This window comes from Myotis myotis, unplaced genomic scaffold (genome assembly GCF_014108235.1).
Source record: "Myotis myotis isolate mMyoMyo1 unplaced genomic scaffold, mMyoMyo1.p scaffold_m19_p_3, whole genome shotgun sequence".
Taxonomy (NCBI): domain Eukaryota; kingdom Metazoa; phylum Chordata; class Mammalia; order Chiroptera; family Vespertilionidae; genus Myotis; species Myotis myotis.
Genome location: NW_023416335.1, coordinates 166,934,742 through 166,961,245, shown reverse-complemented (window position 1 = coordinate 166,961,245; position 26,504 = coordinate 166,934,742). Strand labels below are relative to the sequence as shown.

General features: G+C 42.2%; 1 protein-coding gene and 1 pseudogene across 6 annotated transcripts in view; one reads left to right on the top strand and one right to left on the bottom strand.

Moving 5' to 3' along the window:
• The window catches only part of SLC38A1 (solute carrier family 38 member 1), a 74,979-nt gene that overhangs the window by 21,307 nt on the left and 27,168 nt on the right, over positions 1–26,504 (bottom strand). For all 6 annotated transcript variants that reach the window (XM_036298766.1, XM_036298764.1, XM_036298767.1 and 3 more), the window contains 3 exons: positions 22,685–22,760; positions 20,962–21,077; positions 222–295 (listed from right to left, as the gene is read on the bottom strand). In XM_036298766.1, coding sequence (XP_036154659.1) covers positions 222–295; positions 20,962–21,077; positions 22,685–22,760 — 266 coding nt within the window. The remainder of the gene's footprint in view (positions 1–221; positions 296–20,961; positions 21,078–22,684; positions 22,761–26,504) is intronic.
• Positions 21,238–22,283, top strand: LOC118650358 (annotated as a pseudogene).

The following is a 26,504-nucleotide window of genomic DNA, read 5'->3' as shown; positions in this document are numbered from 1 at the left end:
CAACACCATTGTGCACTCTTCATGACAATTTAATTTATAGTTGCTGTATCTATTTCTCTGTGTAAATACTACTATAGGTCTTCCAGTGACTGTCGGCCGAAGTACTCTTTTTCTTTAATAATCAAGTTTCTGAGCAGGAAGAGCATCATTTGTTTACAATTTCATCACCATCAAAATCATTCCTCCTGGCTTTAACAAAAGTAGACCTATGAGCAGCTTACCTGTTTCCTTTGAACAGATCAACAGAAGGTTTATTGAATATATAGACAGCAGTGTCACCGAAGACAAAAGTACCCTAAAGCAAAAAAAAGAAATCATGTCAGAACTATAAAAGAACATACTCTGACCTTATGTTTTAGAAAGCCAGAGGCTTGTTTATACGGTTAACACTATTTGTAGATGGAATCCGAATTGTGGAATCTATTAGTCATACCTTCTTTAAAATCCTTGATCAAAATGTTCTACCAAATAAAGAACTGCCCATTAGAATCTGAGTAACGAACAGTTCAAATCCTTTACGTAATTCAAAGCCTAAATAGTAATCTGAGATCATTTCAGTTGGGATGACTCTAAAACATTATGAAGGAGAGATTTTGCAGTCTATGTGCCCTGCTCCCTCTGAGTAAGGAATGAGGAGGGGGTGTGAGGACTGGGGAGGCTGGGGGAAGGTTTGCTGTGACCCTTAGGTCAGTGACCATGTGACTTTGGGCAACTGGCCCAATTTCTCCCATCCCTAGATCCCTCACCTATAATATAAAGACACAAGCCAAATAATATCTAACATTCTTTTATCCAATTGTCTATGGCTATTTATGAATCTATACATCGGACCATTGAGATCATTCACTTTCTTTGCACCTGGTTCCTCTTGAAAGCATAAGCACCTCTTTTAATAGATGAGAAACATTTTGACAATCAAGCACAATGAAAATACGTTTCTGGATGATGAACTCCTGTTTTTGTTTTAGTACTTCTGGCTCATTATCCAATCCTCTTCAGGAAAAAGCACAGTTAAAACAAGGTGGCAGATTACATAGATTATGTCTATATCATTTGGTTAAAACAGACATCATCATGGAAACTGAAGCCTATTTATTAAAAAGAAAACATTTCCAATCCCCCAGATGAAACCACTCACTCCCTGATGTAGGGAAATACATCCCTAGCATAGTACGTACATGACTGTAATTGATTCTCTGTCTGAGTAAGTAAGGCAATTGTTTTTCTAGCAGGTGCTATTGACAAGTCCTTGGCAAACCTGCAGTTCTCTCTGCGTGGGTTGTCTCGCTCCCAAACCCTCTCACCACCTCTCACACCTGCTGAACCTCTGCCCTCGGGCCACTCGGATGTCACTTCCTTGGGTGCCTTCCCTTGTCCCAAACAGAGAGACCGCTCCCGAGCTCTCTCTGGTTTCACGGCACTTCGTTTTCCCCATATCCACTGGGAGTACAAAATGATCAACTGCAGAGTAGGTGGGCTGCCAGAGATGGCCAGAAAACACAAGAGGAACAGAGCTCAGCAGAAGTAAGACAAACACTGGGAGAAAGACTAGAAACACTCTGGATGGAGGTTAACAAATAAAGGAGAATTTTAATGAAGATATGGCTGTAAGGAAGTGCCTTCATCTATAGACCAAGTTAGCGAAGATCCTTAAACAGGAGGGTGATAAAGAGGGTAAGTCCCTTATTATCTATTCTGGCCGAGGGACACAAGAAACTGAGAGCAAGCATGTTTTATTAACCACTCCAGTAGTTTCGAGATATGTAAGGGAACATGATTTGATATGCTCCGCCAGAGGGTATGCTATAGGAGACAGTTGTGGTATGATTTTTCTTTCATCTTTTAAGATAAACAATATTTATGTGGAAGAAGTAAGCTCCGAGTTCCACTCAGAGTTCACACATGATTTTAGGGGCACTGAACACTAAGTGGCAACTCTGACATGTGCCTGTGACAGGCCACGGAAGATTTCTGTGTGGCACAGAACAGCATGGGCTTCCCAGCTGGAGGCGGGATGGAGGCAATTTTAGGATTAGCCACGTGCTACGCTAGAGTGACCACGTACCCTGCTGAGCCAATTCTCCTGGGACTGACCTGGGGAAGAGGGGGGGACTTACCACTGGGCCCCAAGCTAATGAGCAAAGAGTATGACCTTGTAGGAGCTATGTGCCTAGCAGAAGGGATAATTACTAAAATCTACGTAATGATTAACCAAAGGCCCTACATCTGGGCAAATGGGTTACTTATTAGCAAAAGAAATATTATAAAGAAACTTCTTGGAAACTGCTCTTGGTCCCCTTTAACACATTCTATTCGGATGAATCTCTTTGTGGATGATGCTCAGCTGGCCTGTGGCCCTTGGCAAGAGATAAAGAATTTCTTCATAAACTCCTATTGTTTCTTTTCCTTTTCTTTTTTAATGGGAGACGGGTGTGTGTTTTTAATCTGCACCCAAGGATAAGTTTTTCATTGATTCCAGATAGAGAGGAAGAGACAGGGGAGAGAGAGAAACATCAATCCATTGCCTCACACACGAGCCCCAACCAGGGACTGAACCCTCAACTTGGGCATATGCCGACTGGGAATCGAACCCGCAACCCTTCAGTGTGGGGGACGACATGCTAACCACTGAGGCATACCGGCCAAGGTGCTTCTTTTTCCTTTTCAGGTAAGGGAAGTGTTGATCAGGGAAGATTTTAGCAGGGATTTTATCCTCTTCCCCACACTTAACAGCAGAATGAAGTCCTCCCACAGTGATGAGAACTCCCTGATCATGTGCGTAAGAGACATAACCTTGCACCCCAGACAAGAGGACCTGCACAGAGAGAGTATGATAGCTTTTGACTTTGGCCACCCAATCTCCGAGGACGCTCCTCTCATCTCTCCCAAAATACAGATCTTCCCTCCAAAGACTAAAAGCGAATAAGAACAAAAATATTTTCCTATCAGGTCACCCCTGCAGATCCAAATTCTATATGTAAGATTCTAAGACTGCTTTAGGCTATAATAGATTCTAGCATTAATGGGATTAAATTTTTAAAAAGTGGATTCTTAGAAAGGACCGATACATTGTCTAATGGGCTACAATAGATCCGAGAAAAGTTTGAGGACCCGGTCAGAGATGTCAGAGATACAGAAATTGTGACATCTAAACGCAAGTAACCTTAAAGACACAGACAACAGGAGGGTGGTTACCAGAGGGAAAGTGGGGTGAGGGAGGGTGAAGGGGGTCAAATATATTGTGAGGGAGGGAGACTAGACTTTGGGTGGTGAGCACACTATGCGATAAACAAATGATGTATTACAGAATTGTACCCCTGACACCTATATAATTTTATTAACCAAGGTCATCCACATAAATTAAAACACACACACACACACACACACACACACACACACACACACACAAAGCCTCGTTATAAAATGAGATCATAGGACGTACTCCCCGCCCTGGCAGCAGAGCCCCTGGAAGAGGTGGAGGTGAAGCCGCAGTCACCCCTGCGGATCCAGAAATAGCTCGGATGGGGCTGCCAGGCAGGTGAGTGCTTTCAGCTCTCCCAGGACCCACTCCTCTCAAAACACAGAACCCTTCCCGGCCTCCCCAGCACGCCTCTCCCTGCCAGTGACGGGCAGCAGAGCAGGTTTTCTTGGTTTAGTGTGTGTGTGTGAGTGACGTCGGGATCTTGTTTCAGTGAAGATTCTGGTTGAGTAGGTCTGGGGTGGGACCTGAGATTCCGCATTTCTAACAGGCTCCCAGATGATGCCGGTCATGCTGGTCCACGGGCCCCTCTGGGAGCAGCAGGGCTTTAAGCTGCGCTTCGGCCCTGTGGTATGTACATCTCAGTGTTTCTGATTCTCACAACCACTGAAGTAGGGCTAGCCCGCCCGCCACACTGTCTGCAGGTGGGTGCCACGCACGATTACCTGTAACAGTGGCCCACGGCTGCGAAGGTGAGAGTGCACTTAGAGCTGAATTATTATCATTCCCTGAGTCACTGACCTGCTCTCAGCGTGAAAGCGAGGTCTTATCTACTTCCTTTGGTTGACTTCCTCGGGGCACTAGGGCCCTGAGGTATATATTCACCAAGGTATATGCTTTCCACCCACTCCTGTCTGCCTCATCCCAGCCCTATTCCTTTCCTGGGGCTCTCGAGGCCAGAGAGCCAGTGACGCCAAAGGCCTGGAGTAACCTCAGTCCTCAGTCCTGGGAGGCTCCAAGGAGCAGAGAGCTGGGCCCTCTGATGGGGATCGCAGACTGGCCTCCCCCACACACCCAACAGGCTAGAGTCTTTTGCTGCTGCCTCCCCCATGCCTACTCCCATGGCAAGGCCCTGGGACCAGGGCACCAGGCCAAAGAGTCTTCTTTTTGTCCTTCATGGCCTCGGGCAAGTTTTTCATAGTCTTAATAGTATCTGGCTTTGTGCTTAGAAATAAAACACGTGTTCACCAAGGTATATATTTCTTATTTTCAACTCCACTCCACTCCTCCACCAGCCATGTCTCTATCGTTCCAAAAGGGATATGAGGCTCAGCACACTATATAATTCTTCCTCTTCTAAACCTGGTCAAAGGTATAAAACTGTTACCACCCTCAATCCAGTGAGCAGAAAGTCCACATAAAAAAACCCTGCACTGGAGGAAAAGTGATTTTTATCACCAATCCTGCCTTCATCCATCAGCATCTCCCACCATCTTCAGGCCCTCACTCCAAAACTCAAGGACATATATGCTGGTTGAGGCAAAATATCTACATGAAAATGTAAAACTTCGGTACAAGGAAACATATTGTTTACTGGCCAACCATCCTCCAATCCTTCCCCCTGCTGTGACCTCTCTCTCCCTCAGTCCCTTCTACCTCTTACCTTTCTTCTACATTTCCAAACTGTGTCCCCCTCCTGCACGTTTGCATTCATCTTTTATTGCCACTAGCTCCCCCTGCTCTCCCATCCCACCTCCGATTCTTCCCAAGGGAAACGTCTGTATGAAGTAAAGATGTAAAAGCGCTGCTGAGCGGTGCACAGTGCTAGCTGGGGAAGGAGGGAGCTCTGGGCGTCCTGGGGAACCCAACTGAGAATGGTCAGATGTGGGGGTTTCCCGGGCTAGTGTGCTGGCCAGCCAGTGGAAAGGAAAGTTAGCACGTGGGAAAGAGAAGGCTATAAGTGAGGGACCGTGCCATCTAAGCCAAGCAGGGGAGGAAACACAGACATTCAGGGACAGAGACGGTGCGAGTATGCAAGGCTGGGTGCTGGGAGTAGAAGAGGTTGTGGTCAGAAGTCGGGTCATTGCAGAGGTGGTGGTGCAGCGTGGTTCCTGGCCCAGGGAAGCCAGGCAGGTGGGAAGCTTAAGTGGAGAGGAAAGAGGACACAGAGGAGGAATGGTTTATTTCTTGAGAGCTCAAGTGGAAGGAGATAAGGTGTCCTGGGTCCCTAATTCGTGTGAAAGTTTATTTTGAAAATTTCAAAATTATCTTTGACATACAAATGCATTTCCTGGAGCTTTAGTTTACTTTAGTGGGAATTCAATATAATCAATAAAACATTTTCTTGATCTTTACTAAAAATTAAATATCGGGGTATTTGTTATGTTAGGTCCATGCTAAGCACGTATTAAAAACATGTCACTTAGGAGTAGTGCAATTACTATCTATTTTACATATAAGAAAGTTGAAGTTCAGAGAGGTTACATATTTTGTCTAAAATCACATAGCATCAGAGCCCTCAGGCCTGGGAATCGGACTCCAAAGTCCTTATCACCATCACGCTATGCTGTCCGCCCAAGGCAATGTGCAGAAAATGTGCAGGAATGAGAGCAGAGACAAAAACTTAGCTTCAAATACATCAAACTATTAACAGAGCTCAAGTTTGAACAGTGACACTTTGGATGATTTCTTTATACTTTTTAAATTAATTTCATGCATTTTCAAAAAAGTCTTTAATGATTATCTTACCTTTACAATACAAGTATTGAAACAAAAAAATATAAATAGCCTTTCAAATATTATTATTCCAAACCCTTTTGGGGAGTGTGGTTAAATCCCAAGCTCATTAATATAGCCCCTATTTCATTTAAACAGCTCACAAAATACGAAAAGCAGCAGAAACATTTAATCATTCAGTCCTGAAGTGGACATCTTAGTCACTAAATTCTGACTAAATTTCAACATTCTAAGGGTCAGAGGCCCAGCACCCTGGGATCTGATAGCATGTGACTGTAATATTTACCAACTGAACTAAGGAAGGAAAGGATGGTTTTAAAGGTTGGACAGGGAACAGGTGGTGGTAAATTATTTGTATAATTCATTCTATGTGTTTCCTTGTAGGTAAATCTAAATTCTTTGGTGCAAGCCTCACTGTTGGTTAGATATTTTATTTTGTCTAGAGAAAGAAATATGTATCACTGATGACCAAATCAAATAATATCTAACAGATTTATTCCTAAAAAGAAAGAAGTATTGCCGAAACCGGTTTGGCTCAGTGGATGGAGCGTCGGCCTGCGGACTGAAGGGTCCCGGGTTCGATTCCGGTCAAGGGTCCCGGGTTCGATTCTGGGTTTCGGGCATATCCCCAGTGGGGGATGTGCAGGAGGCAGCTGATCGATGTTTCTCTCTCATCGATGTTTCTAGCTCTCTGTCTCTCTCCCTTCCTCTCTGTAAAAAATCAATAAAATATAAAAAAAAAAAAAAAGAAAGAAGTATTTAAAAGAGGTATGCAGATGGAACTATAATTTGTCAGTTTAGTTGACACTTTGTGAGGTTAAACAAGTTAGGAGGAGGCCTGACTTTAAATGAGGAAGTTAATACCAGGAAGAAAGTCATATGCCCATACCACTTCCTGTTTTGCCTATAGTCCTTAGTAGAGCTTCGGGTTTTGTGGGCGCTCCATTTATAACTCTTGGTGTGTCCTTCCTCTTCCTTCCATTCCCAAGAATAACTGGTTTCCCTTCTCCTCAAACCTAGAACCTTCCCATCATTTTAAAATGATGCCCCCTTTATCATACTGTAAACATGTACCTCTTCAGTGACAGAAAAAGTCCATGTGGGATTTTTGCACATGTGTGTGCAGATAACACGCTCTTACCTCGCTGGGGCCTAGAGAATTGACTTCTTATCAGAAACATCTTAGATGATTCACCAACTAAGCACAACTGCTCAATTTTTTTTTTTTAATACATTTTATTGATTTTTTACAGAGAGGAAGGGAGAGGGATAGAGAGTTAGAAACATCGATTCAGCTGCCTCCTGCACACTCCCTACTGGGTATGTGCCCGCAACCAAGGTACATGCCCTTGACCGGAATCAAACCCGGGACCCCTCAGTCCGCAGGCTGACGCTCTATCCACTGAGCCAAACCGGTCAGGGCAACTGCTCAATTTTTAAAAACAATGGGTGGGACTCATCTGCTACGATTGTTAACTCTTCCTGTTTACAAAACAGGCACTCATTATTACACAGTACTCATCATTAAATAAAGGAGTGTGCTACACTTGGCATTTTGGACTTCCACTCCATTAGGAATGATGGGTTTGGGGCTTCGTTCATACTTTCCTACTGTTTCCATGGTAACAGTGCACATTTAAGGAGAGATGGGAGAGTTCAGAGGAAGACTCCATGGGTTTGTTCCCTAGAAATGATCTGTGTCCCTTCCCTTTCCCACCTCCAGTTAGTGTCCTCCAGGGCAAATTACTTAGCCTCTATGAATCTTACTTTATCTACAAAATGAGAATAATAAATAGGATTGTTATAAAGATCCCTTGAAACAATGTGTACGTTATAACTATCTTTTAAAATACATATATTTAAAAAAATAAAAGCCATTCTCAGCTAGCAAGTCATACCAAAAGAGGCTGCAGGTGGCTTTGGCCTGTAGGCTGTCGTTGGCCGATACAGATACAGATCAGTGATACCATGTGTCTGATGTCCGGTGAAGCCTGTGGCAGTAGAGCAAAGCAAAACTAACTGGCCCTCACAGGGCCAGTTTTCCCAATCTACTAAACCAACTACCATGCCGGGAGTAATAAAGTTCAAGTTAACCTTGAAAATCCAAACTTCTGCACTCTACTGACCTATTGTGCTGATCCCCACCTGTCCTACTAAAACCCAGAACAGTGAACGGAAAAGGCATCCTATGCATCATGGAGGTGAATAATCCTATGAAAACCTTAGTATAGTTAAGTTGCTTCTTGCAAGCTAAGAAAAACGCGGTGCTCCAAAATGTACCGGATGCAACTCAACACCGATAGGACTGAGCTCCGTGTACACCTCTTGCGCATGTGCGCGCAGATACACACTCCTACCTCTCTGGGGCCAAGAGAAGTGACTTCTTGGAACCCCTTATCAGACCCATCTTAGATGACTCACCAACTGAGCAAAGCTGCTCAATTTTTAAAAACAATGAGTGGGACTCACCGCCTATGATTGCCAACTCTTTCTGTTTACAAAATAGGCACTCATTTTGTGTAGCACAATGCTCACCACTTTCTCGTTTCCCTATTTCTGAAAAGCTTCTTATTCCAGGGCATTTCAATAGAGTTCAGTGGCACTGTCACTGTCCTTTTTACATGTATTTCAATGTTGGCAAGCCTGAATGTGCCATTTCTCCCCTTCCAGTATTATTATTCCCAAACAAGAGACTCTAATGCCCATGATTTTTGCTGCCAGCTGAAGGACAATTTTCTCTTCAGATCATTTCTAGGGAGCAGTGATTATAACTCAAAGAATTTTAAAAACAAGTAACTGATTGACAAGACAGAAGATGAATGCAACCAACCCATGGACCTCCTAGGATCATCCGGAAGGGCAGGGTTTCCTTACTGACTTCCTCTTTGCCCTGTTTTTAAGACAATTTGGTCTTTCCTTGGGAGGCAAAGAACTTCTGACTTAGGAATGCACAGAAAAGACAACGTAACATTTACAGGGAATAACTTGAGAAATATCACCGGGACCATCTTTGTTACATTAAGAGCAAAATTATCTACTTGGTGGGTGTGATTCTAACTTTCTGAAATATATATAAGGTAATAAAGCAATCATAGCTCAGGACTATTGCAATTTCACTCCAGTGTAGTAGAATTTGCTGAAAAAGGTTTAGAGACTTTAGAAAGCTATGTTGACGCAGAACACAAACCTCCTGATAATGAGAAGCCCATTTCTGCAACACAACAGTGATGATCAAATGCCTATAATAACTGAACAGCACTTAGAGCTATATGTCGATGGATCTATAGCTCCAATTCCATTTCTGTCTATCCCTCGTGTAGGCCCAATTGTAAAACACTGAATTTAAAGCATAAAGGCACCTGACAGTCTGGTCTTAATTTATAGAGACCCTTATTTTTTAGGTTTACCCTTACTGGCATGGCTATTCACTGGCTTGTTTTGTAAACACTGTCATTATAGACAACACAATGTTGCATATTTTTGGTGGTAGGATAATGATAAGTGGTCCACTAAGGTAAATATTGCGAGAGAGACAGGGACAGAGAAACAGAATGAGTTCACCTACAATCGAAGCAAACAATCAACAAAGCGAAGGAAATTGCTGTAAACCGACAATGACAACTAGTATCCTTTTTGCAAATAGCAATTTAACAACAAATGCCCTTTTAGCAATGCAATACTAATCTTGAACAGTATTTCTTAACAGAAATACTCTGAACTATTTTGAATTTTCAGATGAAGGAGGCATTCCCAGGAGAGTAACCACAATAACCTTGTGATTATTATCATTACATCTCCACAGCCTACTTAAAATTTGAGGGTGAACAAAACCTTTCAGTTATTTTTTTTCTTCTGATAAGTTTGCAACAACGACGAGAGCCACTGTTTTGCCCCAAAGACTTGTTTTCCGTTTTGCAAAGTTGAATTCTTACTTATTCACTCATTCGTCTATGTCAGTGAAACATTCTTGAGAATCAGCTACATGGCAAGCACTGTTCTAGATCTTGTTGTGGGGGAGAGGACTGAATTCAACAAGGAAGAATTAGACATTAATCCTGCCTTTGTAGGGCTCACAATTTAATAGGGAAGGTTAACTATATACCTAAATAATGCCTTTCATCTGGAAGAATCAGAGACACATTTTTGGAGATGGCCCCTGACGTGGGCCTTACAGGACCATCAGGATGCACCACGGGACTGCACATCCCCAGGGCATGGGGATGGGGAGGTGGAAAGGCCGAGCTGAGAGGCATGGTGCAGGCAGCCCCTACGGAAAAGAGGGAGGTCACGTGTGGCTGATGCAGAGGCAATCTGAAGGGAGGTAAGGTTGAAAATATAGTTTAGACAGGTCGTACAGCACCCATTTCTCATTCTAGCTCTCATGCGTGGTCTAAATATCTACACTGAAAATATTTTTCTTCTCAAGTTTTCTATAGGTAAGAGGAAAAGGAAAACGTTGCACTCGTTTTATGTTCCCTAAAATACAGCTGATTTTACGTTCTCTAAAAAACAGCTGTTTTTAATAGTTCTTTCCCTAACAGCACACAGTGAAAAAGGTAATTTAAAGACTATAAACTTTCCATTCCCAGTCCATCATCCCCAGACCCCGAATCACTATCCAGAAGTAACCACTGTCAACCGTTTTCTTGGGTTCTCTACCCAGATAGTCTGCAATTTATGCGTATGTACACTATCTCACCCCATGCTCACTTCACCCAACATTCAGTTTGTTTTCACATCACCATATTCCTGGGAAATGTTTTCCATATCAGTATAGAGACAAATCTATTTTACTCTTTTAAAATATCCTAGTTTATGGAACTACTATGCTTATTGGATCAATTTCCTAATAATAAACTTGGCTTTATTTGACTTTGGTGTTACTTGGTTTTTAATTCTTAAATACAAAAAGTTTAGTTAAATCCTTGGAAGAAATTAAATCCAAGGGCTCCTGAAGTCAGTGGGAAATCTTAAATAGCACATGAGGCAAAGTCAGGCACAGTTATGACACATAGGAAGCAGTTCAGAAGATTCATGGGTTTTGCAATATACGTTAGGCACATACGTTACTTGTCATGACCCGGCACGTGACCACCATCCTCCTCCCCCCGCACTACCCCCGCTCCTTGTCTACAATGTGGTATACTCAATATTGTAAAACTCATTACAATTAAGGTGATGGTTTGTGGTGGAACAGGATTAAAATAATTCAGGAATACTGACTGATTCTACAAGGTGATTTAAAAGCGAAAGTATCAACTTGCAAGTTTCCATTGATAAGAATAAAATTCCCCTCGGGATGTACATAAATAATGTAAGTTTGGTTTCTGAAGAAGGCATCACTAAAAGTAGTGTCTTAGATCACACAGGTTCTAGAGTCCAGGTGGAATCCTGGCTCCCATACTTTCTAAGTCATTATCAAGCCTCAGTTCCTTCACCTGTAAAATGGCACTGATATTTATAGTGCTATTGGTGGAGACCAAATGAGATAACATAGCATATGTGGGGTGGGGCAAAAGTAGGTTTACAGCTGTTCCTATGGAAAATAATACAATAATTATAAATTATCTATTTGTATAAAAACCCTGGGTGTAACACGTCATGTCTGAAGCTCGATCAACCAGAAGCAAGTCAGTCCTGCAGGGGCTGTCTTGGAAACAGCTGTGCCCTCCCCGAGCTGTTTCCTGCAAGGGCGAGGTTTCAGGCAGGAACCTGGCATCGGAGCGTGGACGCAGTGAGTCCTGGGTCCACTTAGCCACAGCTGCGCCCTCCCCGAGCTGTTTCTGGTAAGGGCAAGGTTTGAGGCAGGAACTGGCTTTCAGAGCATGGAGGCACTGAGTCCTGGGTCACGTTGCCAAGGGCTGTGCCCTGCCCGAGCTGTTTCCCAGGAGGGCGAGGTTTGAGGCAGGAACCGGCCCTTGGAGTGTGGAGGCATATCTTTATAAAGTTTTAATACATAATATAAGAGGTCATGGTGGTAGTTTTACCCACAGCGTCTACAGGAACTGCTGCAAATTTACTTCTCGGTGGAAGCACCTTTCATTCCCAATATAAATTACCGATTCCATTAAATGAAACTTCAATTTCTAGACTCGATATAAACAGTGAAGTTGCTAAAACTATTAAAAAGGCCCAACTTCTCATTATTGATGAATGCACCATGGCATCCAGTCATGCTATAAACCCCATAGACAGATTACTAAGAGAAATTTGAAGGTTGTATTTGGTGGGACAGTTCTCCTTCTTGGAGGGGATTTTCGACAATGTCTCAGTATTGTACTGCATGCTATGCGATCAGACATAGTACAAACGAGTTTAAAGTACTGTAATGTTTGGGGATGTTTCAGAAAGTTGCCTCTTACAACAAATATGAGACCAGAGGATTTTGCTTATAGTGAATGGTTAGTAAAGCTTGTAGATGGCAAACTTGATAGCAGTTTTCATTTAGGAATGGATATTACTGAAATCCCCTGTGAAATGATTTGTAATGGACGTATTATTGAAGCTACCTTTGGAAATACTATATCTATAGATAATATTAAAAATGTATCTAAATGTGCGATTCTTTGTCCAAAAAATGAGGACGTTCAAAGATTAAATGAAGATATTTTGGATAAGGAAAGTAGGGGAGGGCGGGGTAAGGGGAGGAGATCAACCGAAGGACTTGTATACATGTATATAAGCCAAACCAATGGACATGGACAACAGGGGGATGGGAGCATGAGTGTGCGGGGCGGGGGGGGGGGGGGGGGTTGGGGGTTAATGGGGGGGATGAGGACACATTTGCAATACCTTAACTAATAATAAAAAAATAAAAATAATTTTAAAAAAAGATATTTTGGGTATACTCGATGGGGATTTTCACACATATTTGATTGATGATTCCATTGATTCAACAGATGATGCTAAAAAGGAAAATTTTCCCATCAAATTTATTAATAATATTATTCCTTCGGTAATGCCGTGTCATAAATTAAAATTAAAATCGGGTGCAATCATTATGCTATCGAGAAATCTTAATAGTAAATGGGGTCTTTGTAATGGTACCAGATTTATTATCAAAAGATTACAAGCTAACATTATCGAAGCTGAACTATTAATAGGATCTGCAGAGGGAGAGGTTGTTCTGATTCCAAGAATTGATTTGTCCTCGTCTGACACTGGCCTCCCATTTAAATTGATTCAATGACAGTTTCCCGTGATGCCAGCATTTGTGATGACTATTAATAAATCACAAGGACAAACTCTAGACAGAGTAGGCATATTCCTACCTGAACCTGTTTTTGCATATGGTCAGTTACATGTTGCTTTCTCTTGAGTTCGAAGAGCATGTGACGTTAAAGTTCTAAATATTTCAGCACAAGGGAAATTAGTCAAGCACTCTGGAAGTGTTTTCACCCTTAATGTGGTGTACAGGGAGATATTAGAATAAGTTTAATCACTTTATCAGTCATTGTTTGCATCACTGTTGTTTTTATATCATGTTTTTGTTGTTTTCATATCATGTTTTTGTTGTTGTTATATCATGCCTCTGTTGTTGTTATATCCTTGTTATTGTTTATTTATTAATAAATTTATATATTATTTTCATATACATTTTACTAATTTCCTTTCATCTCTCACACTTCTATTATAGAGAAAGGGCAAATAGCAATATTGAAATATTTCCACTAATTAATTCCCTTTTAATGTGCACAAATTTCGTGCACCAGGCCACTAGTAATACAATAATAAACTCCGTGTTTCACGTACCCACAACTGTGAACCTACTTTTGCTCCACCCTGTATAGTTACCATTCTATAAATTTTAACCATTATAGTGACTACCTAATGAATACTTTAACAAGCATTTACTATATAGTGTAAATATATAGCAGGCACTACTGGTGTGCTCTCTCTCTCTTTCACACACACACACACACACAAAACCCATCTCTTTTTTTAAAATATATTTTTATTGATTTCGGAGAGGAAGGGAGAGGGAAAGAGAGACAGAAACATCAATGATGAGAATCACTGATCGGCTGCCTCTTGCACCTCCCCGCACCAACTGGGGATCGAGCCCACAACCCAGGCATGTGCTCTTGACCAGAATGGAACCTGGGACCCTTCAGTCTTCAGTTCGATGCTCTTTCCACTAAGCCTATCTAGCTTGGGAGCTATTAACTTCTCATACATAGCAGCCCTATGGGTTGATATTAATTAACAAATGTCTTCTTGCATACTACTTTTCAAAGTGTGCTTTTAGATACATTATCTTTTTTATTCTAACACTATCCAAGTGAGATAGAAAATGAAAAACAAGACCCACAAAAGGCTGGCGTTATTATCAACCAAAATAAAGTTTAAACTATTGTTTATTCAGATGTTGTTTCACTGAGCATTTCAAACAGATTGCCCATAAACCCAGTGTTTACAAATAACTATGCTATCTCTTCAAGCTCTCAAAAATGTAATGAGAAACATATGTACTACTATTTGTAATACTTTAAACAATAAAATAAATTTAAAAAATGTCATGAGAACAACATAGACTGATGAAAAGGGACAGATCCAAAGACTGAGAAACAATGATCAGGCTATCAATCCCCAGAAGGAAAGTAGGGGAGGGCGGGGGTAAGGGGAAGAGATCAACCGAAGGACTTGTATACATGTATATAAGCCAAACCAATGGACATGGACAACAGGGGGATGGGAGCATGAGTGTGCGGGGTGGGGGGAGGGGGGGGAGGTTAGGGGTTAATGGGGGGGATGAGGACACATTTGTAATACCTTAACTAATAAAAAAAAAATGTCATGAGTTACATTTTCCTTTTTAGTGGTTTTAAACTTAAAGGCTACATTATTAAAATAATAATAAATAATATTACATGCTAAGAAGTTATGGAAAAATATTAAGTAGTTATTGCTTAACAGATTCTGTATGGTGCAATAAACCTCTCCTTTACCTAGCACTAAAGTAATTCATTTTCTATAAAATATATGCCTTTTATAGAAATCTTCAGATAATGGAACTTTCCTATTTTGGGCTGGGGTAAAGGAGATAGTATTGTAAAACAAAACAAGACAAACCAAAACCCACCATTCTTCCATGCCACTATTCACTTTCATGCCAATCCCTACTTTTGCTTTGATGGAATTATGGGAAAGCTGTGTAAGAAGATTAGCGATAGAAGAGGCAGTCACAGTGGAAGGGATTTCTTCAGAACCCATTGCCTTTTCCTTGGATCTCCACTCTCAGGAAAACTCAACTCAACAGGTGCATATCACCCTGAGGAATTTGTGCCTCGGCATATTCCCAAATTGCTGCTTCAGGATACAGCCCCATTTTGTTTCCAAAAGACAACTATACCTTCCGATCAAATGTAAACTGGGATTCCTCACTCCCACACTTCCTGTTCCTCAGAATTATGAGGCCTCAGAGTTCAGGAGAACACAAAACCTCACAGCATTCTTACAACAGGGCAGAATTCCCTGAATCTGCCCTATTTGAATCAGATGTGTGTCGAACAGGGATGACAGCCATGATGGTTAGGCTGAAAAATAATGAGCCCCCAAGTCATCCAAGGAAAAGCAATCACCCCAGCAAGTTTCCAGAGGAGTCCCGTGAAGAGCCCGCAGCCAGGCTCAGCGAGACACAGAGGAGCCTTCCCAGCTGCTTTTCTAAAGAAGCCTGGACAGGCTTGGACTCTTGTTCCTTGTTGGGCCGATAGGAGTCTGGAACAGGGCCCTGTACCAGATGAAATGTCCTGATCCTGCCAACTGCTTCTTGGCTTTGAGCAGCTGTGGGAGCAGCTGGTTTTACAACACACAGAGTGAGTCCTTGTTCTGAAGGAGGAGGGTTCTACCTGCTGTGAGAAACTTAGAAGTTTGGGTTCTTTATATACAACTACCTTCATGAGCTGTAACCTGAAGATTGGTGTGTTGTGCTTGCTATTCGAGTATAACCAAATGAACTACAATAGTTTTATCCAGGGGAAATCTTCCTGCGATGATTAAAGTCAAGTTTATCCAATTATTTGCTTTCAATCAGAAATTAAAGAGTCATGAGATAAGAAATCAATTATGCCTGCACCAGTATAATTAAAAACCAACTGAATTCCAGGAATCATAGATATCCCAGTAGAGAGATATTTTTAAAAGGTATAAAACCTATAGGAGTAAAAACTTGAGAGGAGACAACAATAACAAAATGTCAACAGCTGAAAAGTAGCAGAGCTGAATCTTAAATTGGCAGTGGAGAAAGCCAAGGCTAATCCAGTTTATACCACAGAATTCCCAAAAGACCCTGGGGGCATTACTGGAAGTAGGTAACAATGGCAGGGCTAAAATAAAAGAGGATCTGTTTAACTTCTTTTAAGAAATAGCTAGATTCCCCAGACCAGGCATCTACTCTGAAAAGCTGTGTGACTACACCTCTCCCATCCTGGCAAAAGATACGTATCCCAAGTTACACTCTCTGGAAAGTATAAAATATAAGTCTCCGGGTGAGAGACTCAGCACAACTTGTGGGGGAGGGGGAACTATAATGAACACGGGGATTGGGTAAACACACACACACTGAGATAGTCACCCCAACCCTTTGCCACCACATGGTTTCCAGAAAGATGGCAGCAACGCCCAGACCCTCCCGGCAGGTGACTGGAAGCTCTCTGGGCGATTTGAACAGCCAAAGAGAAACCGACACTGGTGGTCCCACAAGGAAAGAGCCATGAACAGCACCTCAAGTAAAGCCAGTGCCAACAAGCCCCATCAATGTGTATCAGGCTCAAATTAACTTTGCCCTCCCTCCCCACTCTTGAATATAACAGACAAAGAAGGATGACTTGACATTGGAGGAAAGATTCTAAAATGAAAGATAAGAGTCCAAAACAAACAACAGGAATACAATCAGTAGAATTCAAATTGTTGGAAACTCTATATGACAAATGGCCTGGTTTCTTCAACAAATAAAATGCATGGAAAAAAGGAGAGAGAAAAGGGGGAAACTATAGATTGAAAGAGACTTAAAACACATATCAACCAATTGTGCTATATGGACCGGACCCTATTTGAGTATTGATTTGAACAATCCAAGTGGTTTCTTAAAAGTGAGATAACCAGAGCAATTTAAATATTGGTTGGATGTTTGGTGATACTAAGAAACTGTTGTTAATTTTTTAGATATGACATATTATAGTTGTTTTAACAGTCCTTATATTTTAGAGAAAAATGTTGAAATATTTATGGATGAAATTATATGATAGCTGAGATTTGCTTCAAGACTGTCTGGGTAAGGGGACTGACTAAACAAGCGTGGCTATGGGATGAAGAAAACATGAAAATCTTTTATAATATTATCTTTACTGTATGTTTGAAATTTTCAATAACAAAGAAAACTATGGCCCTAACCGGTTTGGCTCAGTGGATAGAGCAGGGGTGGGCAAACTTTTTGACTGGAGGGCCACAGTGGGTTCTTAAACTGGACCGGAGGGCCGGAACAAAAGCATGGATGGAGTGTTTGTGTGAACTAATATAAATTCAAAGTAAACATCATTACATAAAAGGGTACAGTCTTTTTTTTTTTTTTTTTAGTTTTATTCATTTCAAACGGGCCGGATCCGGCCCGCGGGCCGTAGTTTGCCCACGGCTGGGATAGAGCATCGGCCTGCGGACTGAAAGGTCCCAGGTTCGATTCCGGTCAAGGGCATGTACCTTGGTTGAGGGCATATCCCCAGTGGGGAGTGTGCAGGAGCCAGCTGATCTGTGTTTCTCTCTCATCGATGTTTCTAACTCTCTATCTCTCTCCCTTCCTCTCTGTAAAAAGTCAATAAAATATATTTTTTAAAAAAAGAAAACTATCATTAGAATCCTCAGAGAAGACAAAATCATAAAACAGAAAAAAATAATATAAAAAGAAACATTCAAAGAATTTTTAAAAGATCCTGTAAATAAATAAAAGAAATAAAACATTTAGTAAAGAGTTAAAGAAAAAAAATTGAGGACATATCCCAGAAAGTACAGTGAAAAATTATAGAAATGAAAGTAAAGAAAAGAATAAAAATTAGAGGAATAGTTCTCTAATGTTTAAAATCTTGGTAACAGTTCCAGAAAGAGTGAAAAGAGAAAGAGGAAGAAGGAATTCATCAACACAATAATGAAGGAAAATGTCCCAAAAACTGAAGACCACGAATTTCTAAAAGAAAAGAATGGATTCCAGCCAGGTGTGTCTTAGTGGGGTTGAGTGTGGACTCAACCAGGAGGTCATGGTTCAATTCTTAGTCAGGGAACATGCCCGAGTTGCGTGCTTGATCCTCAGTGGGGAACGTGTGGGAGGCAGCCAATCGATGATTCTTGGTCATCATTGATGTTTCTATCTCTCTCTGCCTCTCCCTTCCTCTCTGCAATCAATACAAAATCCAAAAGGGTAATATGCAAAGTGACCCTAACATCAGAACCACTGAGAATGACTGGTCACTATGACACACACTAACCACCAGGGGGCAGACGCTCAATTCAGGAGCTGCCCCCTGGTGGTCAGTGTGCTCCCACAGGGAGAGCTCTGCTCAGCCACAAGCCAGGCTGCCAGCTGCCAGCACAGAGGTGGTGGCGGGAGCCTCTCCTGCCTCCTCAGCAGCGCTAAGGATGTCCAACTGCAACTTAGGCCTGCTCCCTGCTGGCAAGTGGACAATCCCCGAGGGCTCCAGGGCTGCCAGAGGGATGTCTGACTGCCAGCTTAGGCCCGATTCCCCGGGGGAGCGGGCCTAAGCCAGCAGGTGGACATCCCCCAAGGGGTCCCAGACTGCAAGAGGGCACAGGCTGGGCTGAGGGACACCCCCCCACGCCCCGCCCCAGTACACAAATTTTTGTGCACCGGGCCTCTAGTATATATTTAAGTATAAAAGAAAAGAAAAGAATGTGGCAATTTCCTAACTCAGTGGATGAAACAGGCTTACATAAAGACACATCGTTGGAAACTGCAAAACATTGGGAGCAGAGATTTGACAAGTTTTCAGAAAAAGAAAAACAAAAACTCTGGCTATATTTGAAATATCAGGAATCAGAAGCATATAGGACTTCACAACACAAAAAACTAGAAAGCAATGAAGTAATACTTTCAAAATTCAGAAGGAAAATTATTGCCAATCTATAATTTCTATATCCAACAAAACCACCAATTAAAGGTGAAGGCAGAATAAAAACATTTTTCAGACATGAAGACCTCAAACATTTTATTTCTATTCATCCTTTCTCAATGACAAAGGCAAGGAAGTAAATACAGAAAGAGGAAGAAATGAAATACAGGAAACAAGGGGTCTAGCAGAGGAGAGAGGTGAAGGGAATTCCCAGAATAGTGACAAATAAAGATTTCAAAATAAAAGTTACTATCTATGACTCAGTTTCCTTGTCTGTGGAACAGGGAGCTAACAATAGTACCCGTCTCAGACTTGTAAGGATTCAGAATAAAACACTTAGAGTAGAACCTTGGCACAAAGTAAGAGCTACAGGGTATTATCATTAACAAAGAGTTAACTCTATATTAACATATAACTATTTAACATATTACAATAGCTTAAAAAAAGAAATAAATCAATGTAAAACACATTTCTGAACTGAACATACTTCCAGCTTTGGAATGACTAAAAATAGTCGCAGAACCACAGGGTTTAGGAGGTTGGCAGGGTTCTGAGATTTTCCTAGTGTAATTTTCTTGTTTTAAAGGGTCGGAAATTGAAGTTCAGAGTAGCTAACCTGCTTCAGACTACATAGGCATTTAGAAGAGGAGCTGGACTGGCAGTCAGCTGTTTCATGTCATCGTACTAAAAATCAGAAGCGCAGCTAGCCTCAGAGGGTCACACATACAAACAAAATCACAACAGAAATAGTTTGTCCAATTCAGTGATTGTGTCCTACAACAAGGCACTGCGCTCAAATATACATAAACAGAAAGGCCACATAGAGCTATTCAGGGCAAAAAAGAGAGGAAGCTACTAGTTAGGTTGACATTAAGGAAGAAAAAGTATTGAATTCATTGCCCAGGAAGGACACCTCAGGTGATTTTACACACAAAAGTGAGAATATTAATCCCTAATGTTCTGGGCCAATATGAGGCAGCATGGATGGGCATTGCTGATCCATGAGTATAAGGATGGGAAGCAGTGCATATCCATCACAGTTTTCTAAATCTTTCTAAAGGAATACCCACCATTTTTAGAAATAGTAGTCTTTTTGGTCATTGCTACCAAAGTAATGATGCTCTCATCAGAATGATCTGGCAATAAGACTACTGAGCAAGGCCAATGAAGAGAGTGAGTAGTGAGGGGAGAAAAGGCAAGATCCTGGGAGAAGAAAATTTCTTTCCCTGTCTTATCAGGCAAAGCACCACTGAGACTCCTTTGAGGTTTGAGAGGGTGAGAATTTTCCTGGTAGAAATTCTATGGTATGTCTTCATCTTCCAACTGAAAATAAGCCCTCTGTGCATTGGCACAAAGTTCCACTTATCAGCTTGAGATGAACTTATTTTAAAAGAAAATTGCCCATTTACTTTTCACTGAACTGCAGAAGAAAAGTACATGCTAATTTCTCTTCTTTAAAACACTATAAACTTCTATACTTCTTGAGTATTTATTCAAACAATGTCTAATTACTTTTGGATACAGTAAATGTTCCAAAGCAATCCAAATACTACAGTGGTGACCAGTTGGATTAAACACCTCTTAATATTTTGACCATTTAACAGATTTAAAGTGACAGGCAAAAAGTTCAAAAATACAAAAAATGCTTTTAATCCTTTTTATAAATGCCTATTTTGGTATTTGTAATTAATAAGATTTTTCTCCTTTCACTTTCTTATAAACATTGGGTGCAGCCTGGAAAATCATTCAAATAAAAATACAAAAGCATGTACTGGTAACTTAGCAAAGTTAGTAAAAACATAAAAAGAAATAAAAACGACGTTAAAATATTTCCTATAAATTCTGTACTTGAACAGAAAGATACAGAAAACACAGTTTAAAACTGAAAAATGCCACAATGTCAACACTCACAGAAAAAGTAGGATTCCGGTGTTTGCCAGGGCGAAGGCGAGTCCCAAAATCCCACTGCCCATAATGGCGTTGCTCAGGTTAAACACAGACATGCCTAACGAGGTGGTTCCTGGAATCTGAACAAAGAGACAAACATTCACACTAAGCAGGACAGTCCCCAAACCTGTTCATCACACCAAAGCCTTTAGAGCACTATTAGAAACCAACACAAATTAAATTCAAGAAAACCTTCTTTGGGGGACACCGACAGTAGGGCAGCAGGTCGCAGGCGGGGCCATGGGAAAAGACTATTACCAGACGCTGGGCCCGGCCCGCGGGGGGTGGGACAGGAGGTCAGCGGGCTGGCGCTGCGCTGCCACCCGGACAAGAGCCAGGAGCCCGGACGGACCGGACGAGGAGAAGTGCAAGGAGGTCGCCGAGGCCTCCGACCTGCTCAGCGACCCGCACAAGCGGAGATCGACCGCTGCGGAGGGGAGGCCTCAGGGCGGTGGCCCCAGTGGTGGAAGCGGCGCGGTGCTAACGCACCTCCTTTAGCTACACATTCCATGGGGACCCTCAGGCCGTTTGCTGAGTTCTTCGGTGTCCGAAATCCCTTTGCCACCTTTTTTGGACAGCGGAACGGGGAAGAAGGCGTGGGCATTGAGGACCCGTCCTCTGGCTTCCCCATGGGCATGGGTGGCTTCACCAACATGAGCTTTGTCCGCTCCCGCCCTGCCCAAGAGCCCACCCAAAGGAAGCAAGACCTCCCTGTCACCCATGACCTTAGGGTCTCCCTTGAAGAGACCTGCAGCGGCTGTACCAAGAAGATGAAGATCTCCCGTAAAAGGCTGAACCCCAATGGGAAGAGCATTCGCCACGAAGACAAAATCTTGACCATTGGAGTGAAATGGGGGTGGAAAGAAGGGACCAAAAAAAATCACCTTCCCCAAGGAGGGAGACCAGGCCTCTAACAACATTCCAGCTGACATCGTCTTGGTTTTAAAGGACAAGCCACACAATATCTTTAAGAGAGATGGCTCTGCTGTCATTGACCCAGCCAGGGTCACCCTTCCGGAGCTCTGTGTGGCTGTTCTGTGAATGTCCCCACTCTGGGCGGCAGGACCATACCCATCGTGTTCAAAGATGTCATCAGGCCTGGCATGCAGTGAAAAGTTCCTGGAGGCCTCCCTCTCCCCAAAACACCCGAGAAACGTGGGGACCTCATTATTGAGTTTGAAGTGATCTTCCCCAAAAGGATTCCCCAGATGTCAAGAACCATACGTGAGCAGGTTCTTCCAAAATAGCCACCTGTGTTCCCCAAGGACAGACCAGGGACCTTTCCAGAGATCAAGGATTTCTGGACTGTTCCACCAGTTGTGGACCCGTGAGAGGGCAGCAGGGCCCAGGGAGGGCTTTAGTACTGCTGAATGTTTTACAGAGAATATATTACAATCTTTCAAAGAAAAGAAAAAAAATGAAAACCTTCCTTAGTGGTTGATTTTTAATGGGTTTCCAGAGAAAATACATAGAATCTGAGGAACATCCTGGTGAATACAGATAGCTATGCCTTTGGTACTATGCTGCATGAATTAAAAAGATCTGTCCACTGTTATATATGATAGTACAGTGATGGCGAACCTATGACACGCGTGTCAGAGGTGACACGCGAACTCATTAAAAAAAAAAAGATCTGTCCCAAATTATGTGATTAAAAAATAAGCATACTTATTATAATAACACTTACGTATTCGTCACATTTCTTTTTTTCCAAGTGGCTGTTTGTGAGACTTCTTCTACTTTCGCGATCAGAAATAAACTTGCTGTAAAGACATGTATAATACATTTAACCTCATGGTAGTGATTTGAAGCTTAACATTACACCTAAGTGATTGATTACTTACCAAAACATATTACACATGAAAAGTTATCAATCTAATTCAAATCATTTCAATACGAACACAGTAAAACACTGTATGCAATGTTAAGTTAACTTTTACGTAGATTTTTCTCTAACTACAAATCAGATAATGTCAAAAATACTCTAACGCTGTCATGTAAAAGAACAGCAGAGGCAGGATTCCTTCTGAGCTCCCATTCCTGGGGTACAAAGTTATTAAATAGGAATTCCCTCTCCCCTGAAAAAAAGGAAACAGCTCTTTCTCCATCAAATATTGCTTCAGCACCTGCCATATGCAAGTCATCAGACAAGGTGATGAGAGAGACATGAGGGTATGTAATACGAGACGCAGACACTGAGCTATAGGAGTTCAGCAGAGGAAGCTATGGTGGTGGGGGCAGGGCATTAGTCCATGGTTAGGGGCAGAACTAGGGCTTTAAGAAAGGGAGGGATTTAGAAGGTGAGTTTGAATCCTCACTAGCCACAAGGCCCTAGGCTACCTCAGTTTCCTCTGTGAAATGAGAGTAACACTATTACATTATCTCATGGCGCTCTTGGGAGAATGAAATCATCTCTACAGCTCCAGGCACAGAGTAGGAGCAACAGCGGGGTGGAGGGCGAGGGGAGGGGCGGGAGGCGTGGGACGAGCTGGGATGAGAAAGATTCAGGCAGGCTAAGTGGAGTAAACTGTCTGCAAATACATAGAAGAAGGAATTCAGAATGCTCTCAGAACCATATTCAGTCAGCATTAACATCAGAACTTTATGGCCTAAATCTTTAATTTTTAAAAAATTCACCATTAAGCCCTAGCTGGCTTGGCTCAGTGGATAGAGCGTTGGCCTGCGGACTGAAAGGTCCCAGGTTGAATTCCCAGTCAAGGGCACATGCCTGGGCTGTGGGCTCAATCCCCAGTGTGGGGTGTGCAGGAGGCAGCCGATCAATGATCCTCTTTCATCATTGATGTTTCTATCTCTCTCTCTCTCCCTCTCCCTTCCTCTTTGAAATCAATAAAAATATTTTTTTTAAATCACCATTAAAAAAATAAGTGGTATTGTCAAAGTCCATTTGTTGGCTGCTTGTATTAGTAAAACATGTTAGGTATGCTGTTTCCTCTTCCAGAAAGTTAATTATTTGGTCTTAGTATGTACTAATCACAATAAGTGTTTCACTAATGAATGTAAAGCCACTTGAGCTGAACCATTTTATGCCCTAACCGGTTTGGCTCAGCGGATAGAGCATCGGTCTGCGAACTGAAAGGTCCCAGGTTCGATTCCAGTCAAGGGCATGTACCTTGGTTTCAGGCACATCCCCAGTGGGAGGTGTGCAGGAGGCAGCTGATCAATGTTTCTCTCTCATCAATGTTTCTAACTCTATCCCTCTACCTTCCTCTCTGTAAAAAATCAATAAGATATATTAAAAAAAAAAAGAGCTGAACTATTTTAAAGCAGCATTTATCTTTAAACTGTACATTATATTTTCACATGCTTTTTTGAATAATACTGTTTCATAAGAAACCATTTTCAATGAAACCATCATCAATATTGGCTTTATTTAACTATCTTTTTCATCTTTAATCCACGGGGGTCTGGCTTCTCCCTGGCATCACCTCTCCAAGTTTGCATTATTTTGCCAAAATAAGCCAAAAACAGGCAGTATACCAACTTCCTGAGATCATCACCTGGTAGAAGCAGCACGATCTGTGGTTTACTCCCTTCAGCATCTGCCTTTGCCTAGGACCTGGCCAGTTACTGCGAGAGACCAAAAGGAAGATGAAGAAAACCTTGGTCTCTGAACAGGAGAGACCACACTGGCTCACACCAGAAGGGGAATGCCAGGCTGCGCAAAACTGAGATGAGATAAGGCATCCAGAGAAGGGAAACCATGATTGGAAGGGATTAGCCAGAAGACACTTAAGGCCGGAGGCCTGATAAGTAGGATCACAGGAGAAGGACAATATTTTGGAGACCAATCTGACAGTTATAGAGTGTTTGGCCCTTTTCTTGCCCTTAATATTTTTGAGCTTCCCACAGAATTGAGGGCCACAGGCCTGGCTAGAGAGAGGCAAGGAAAAGCAGCCTTCCTTTTCACACAGGCAGCCCAAGGAAATGCAGGTGCTGCACTTACCAAAATGAAATAGATTTCCAAAATAAAAATACACTTGGGCCCTGGCCGGTTTTGCTCAGTCATTAGAACGTCAGCCCTCGGGCCGAAGGGTTGTGGGTTCGATTCCCAGTCAAGGGCATGTGCCTCAGACCCGGTGGGGGCGCATACAGGAGGCACTAATCGATATTTCTCACTCTCTCCCTCTCCTCCCTCCCTTCCACTCTCTCTTGAAATCAATGGAAAAAATATACTTGGGTGAGGACTTATATATATAAAAAAAAAAAAGCCATTAAATAAAAGACTGTATTTAATCAGGTTAATTTTAATAATCAACTCAAGTCAATCTAATATTTATCCAGAAGCTCCCCCATTTGCCTTTCTTGTGGAGGGATTTCTTTTCTGAAGAGAATTTCCATTATTTTAAATTAATGGAAAAGCCTAAACATTTTCAAGCAAACTGAACAAAACATAGCAAATCACCTGTAGCAGATTTAAGCCCCCTGGCCTGGCCCCATTCCCCAGAATTGGTGGCAGAAGACTGGTGGGCCGGGAAGAAAGAGGTATCATCATTGTAACACTAAAGGCATTCAGTAGGGTCAAACACTGTGAAAGGGGAGGAAGAGGAAAGAATCAAACTGAGTATGGTGGCGTGTTAAGACATGGGTCTTTATAAAGTAGCATAGTGCATGGAGTTGGAATAAAATAGAAAGGGAGAAAAAAAAGATAAAGAAAAGAAGGGGGAGGAAGAATAAGGCCCCTACATGATTGCCGGCTCTTCCCTGCAGAACTTCTGCAGGATGGGGATGATGAAACTGACTCACAGGGCTGTTGAAATGAAATGAGTAACTATCAAAAATCACATTAAAATATATTGTATCTCAAGAGCCTCCCTGATTCTGCCTCTTCTGGTGCACTTTCTGCAGCAAGACCTAATAGGTTTTCCCAAAAATCTTCACTGGCTCCCCCACTGAGACACTTTCTTTTTTTTTTTTTATAATATATTTTTATTGATTTTTCACAGAGAGGAAGGGAGAGGGATAGAGAGTTAGAAACATTGATGAGAGAGAAACATCGATCAGCTGCCTTCTGCACACCTCCTACTGGGGATGTGCCTGTAACCAAGGTACATGCCCTTGACCGGAATCGAACCTGGGACCTTTCAGTCCGCAGGCTGACGCTCTATCCACTGAGCCAAACCGGTTAGGGCCACTGAGACACTTTCAAGTGTAAATCCCTCATTCTGCAATTCCTGATGCTGCTGAATTTGACTTTGCCTCAATGTCCCATTCTCAGCTCCCACTACTCAAAATGGTCTTCCCAAGAGGGGGTGAGGACTGAGACAGGATCATAGCATTCCTAGAGACGGAAAAACACGGCAGCAGTGAGAATCCACCTCCACTGGGGAGAGACCCTGTGTCCTCTTCTCAGCCAGCACCTTCCTGCCAGTTCGAAGCTTCACCCGTGAGCCTTCTGATACTCTGGTTTGAGCTGAATTTCCTGACTCTGACCTACTTACTACTTTTTCTGTGGCACATACTGTGCTACTGAACTCATCTCACATCCA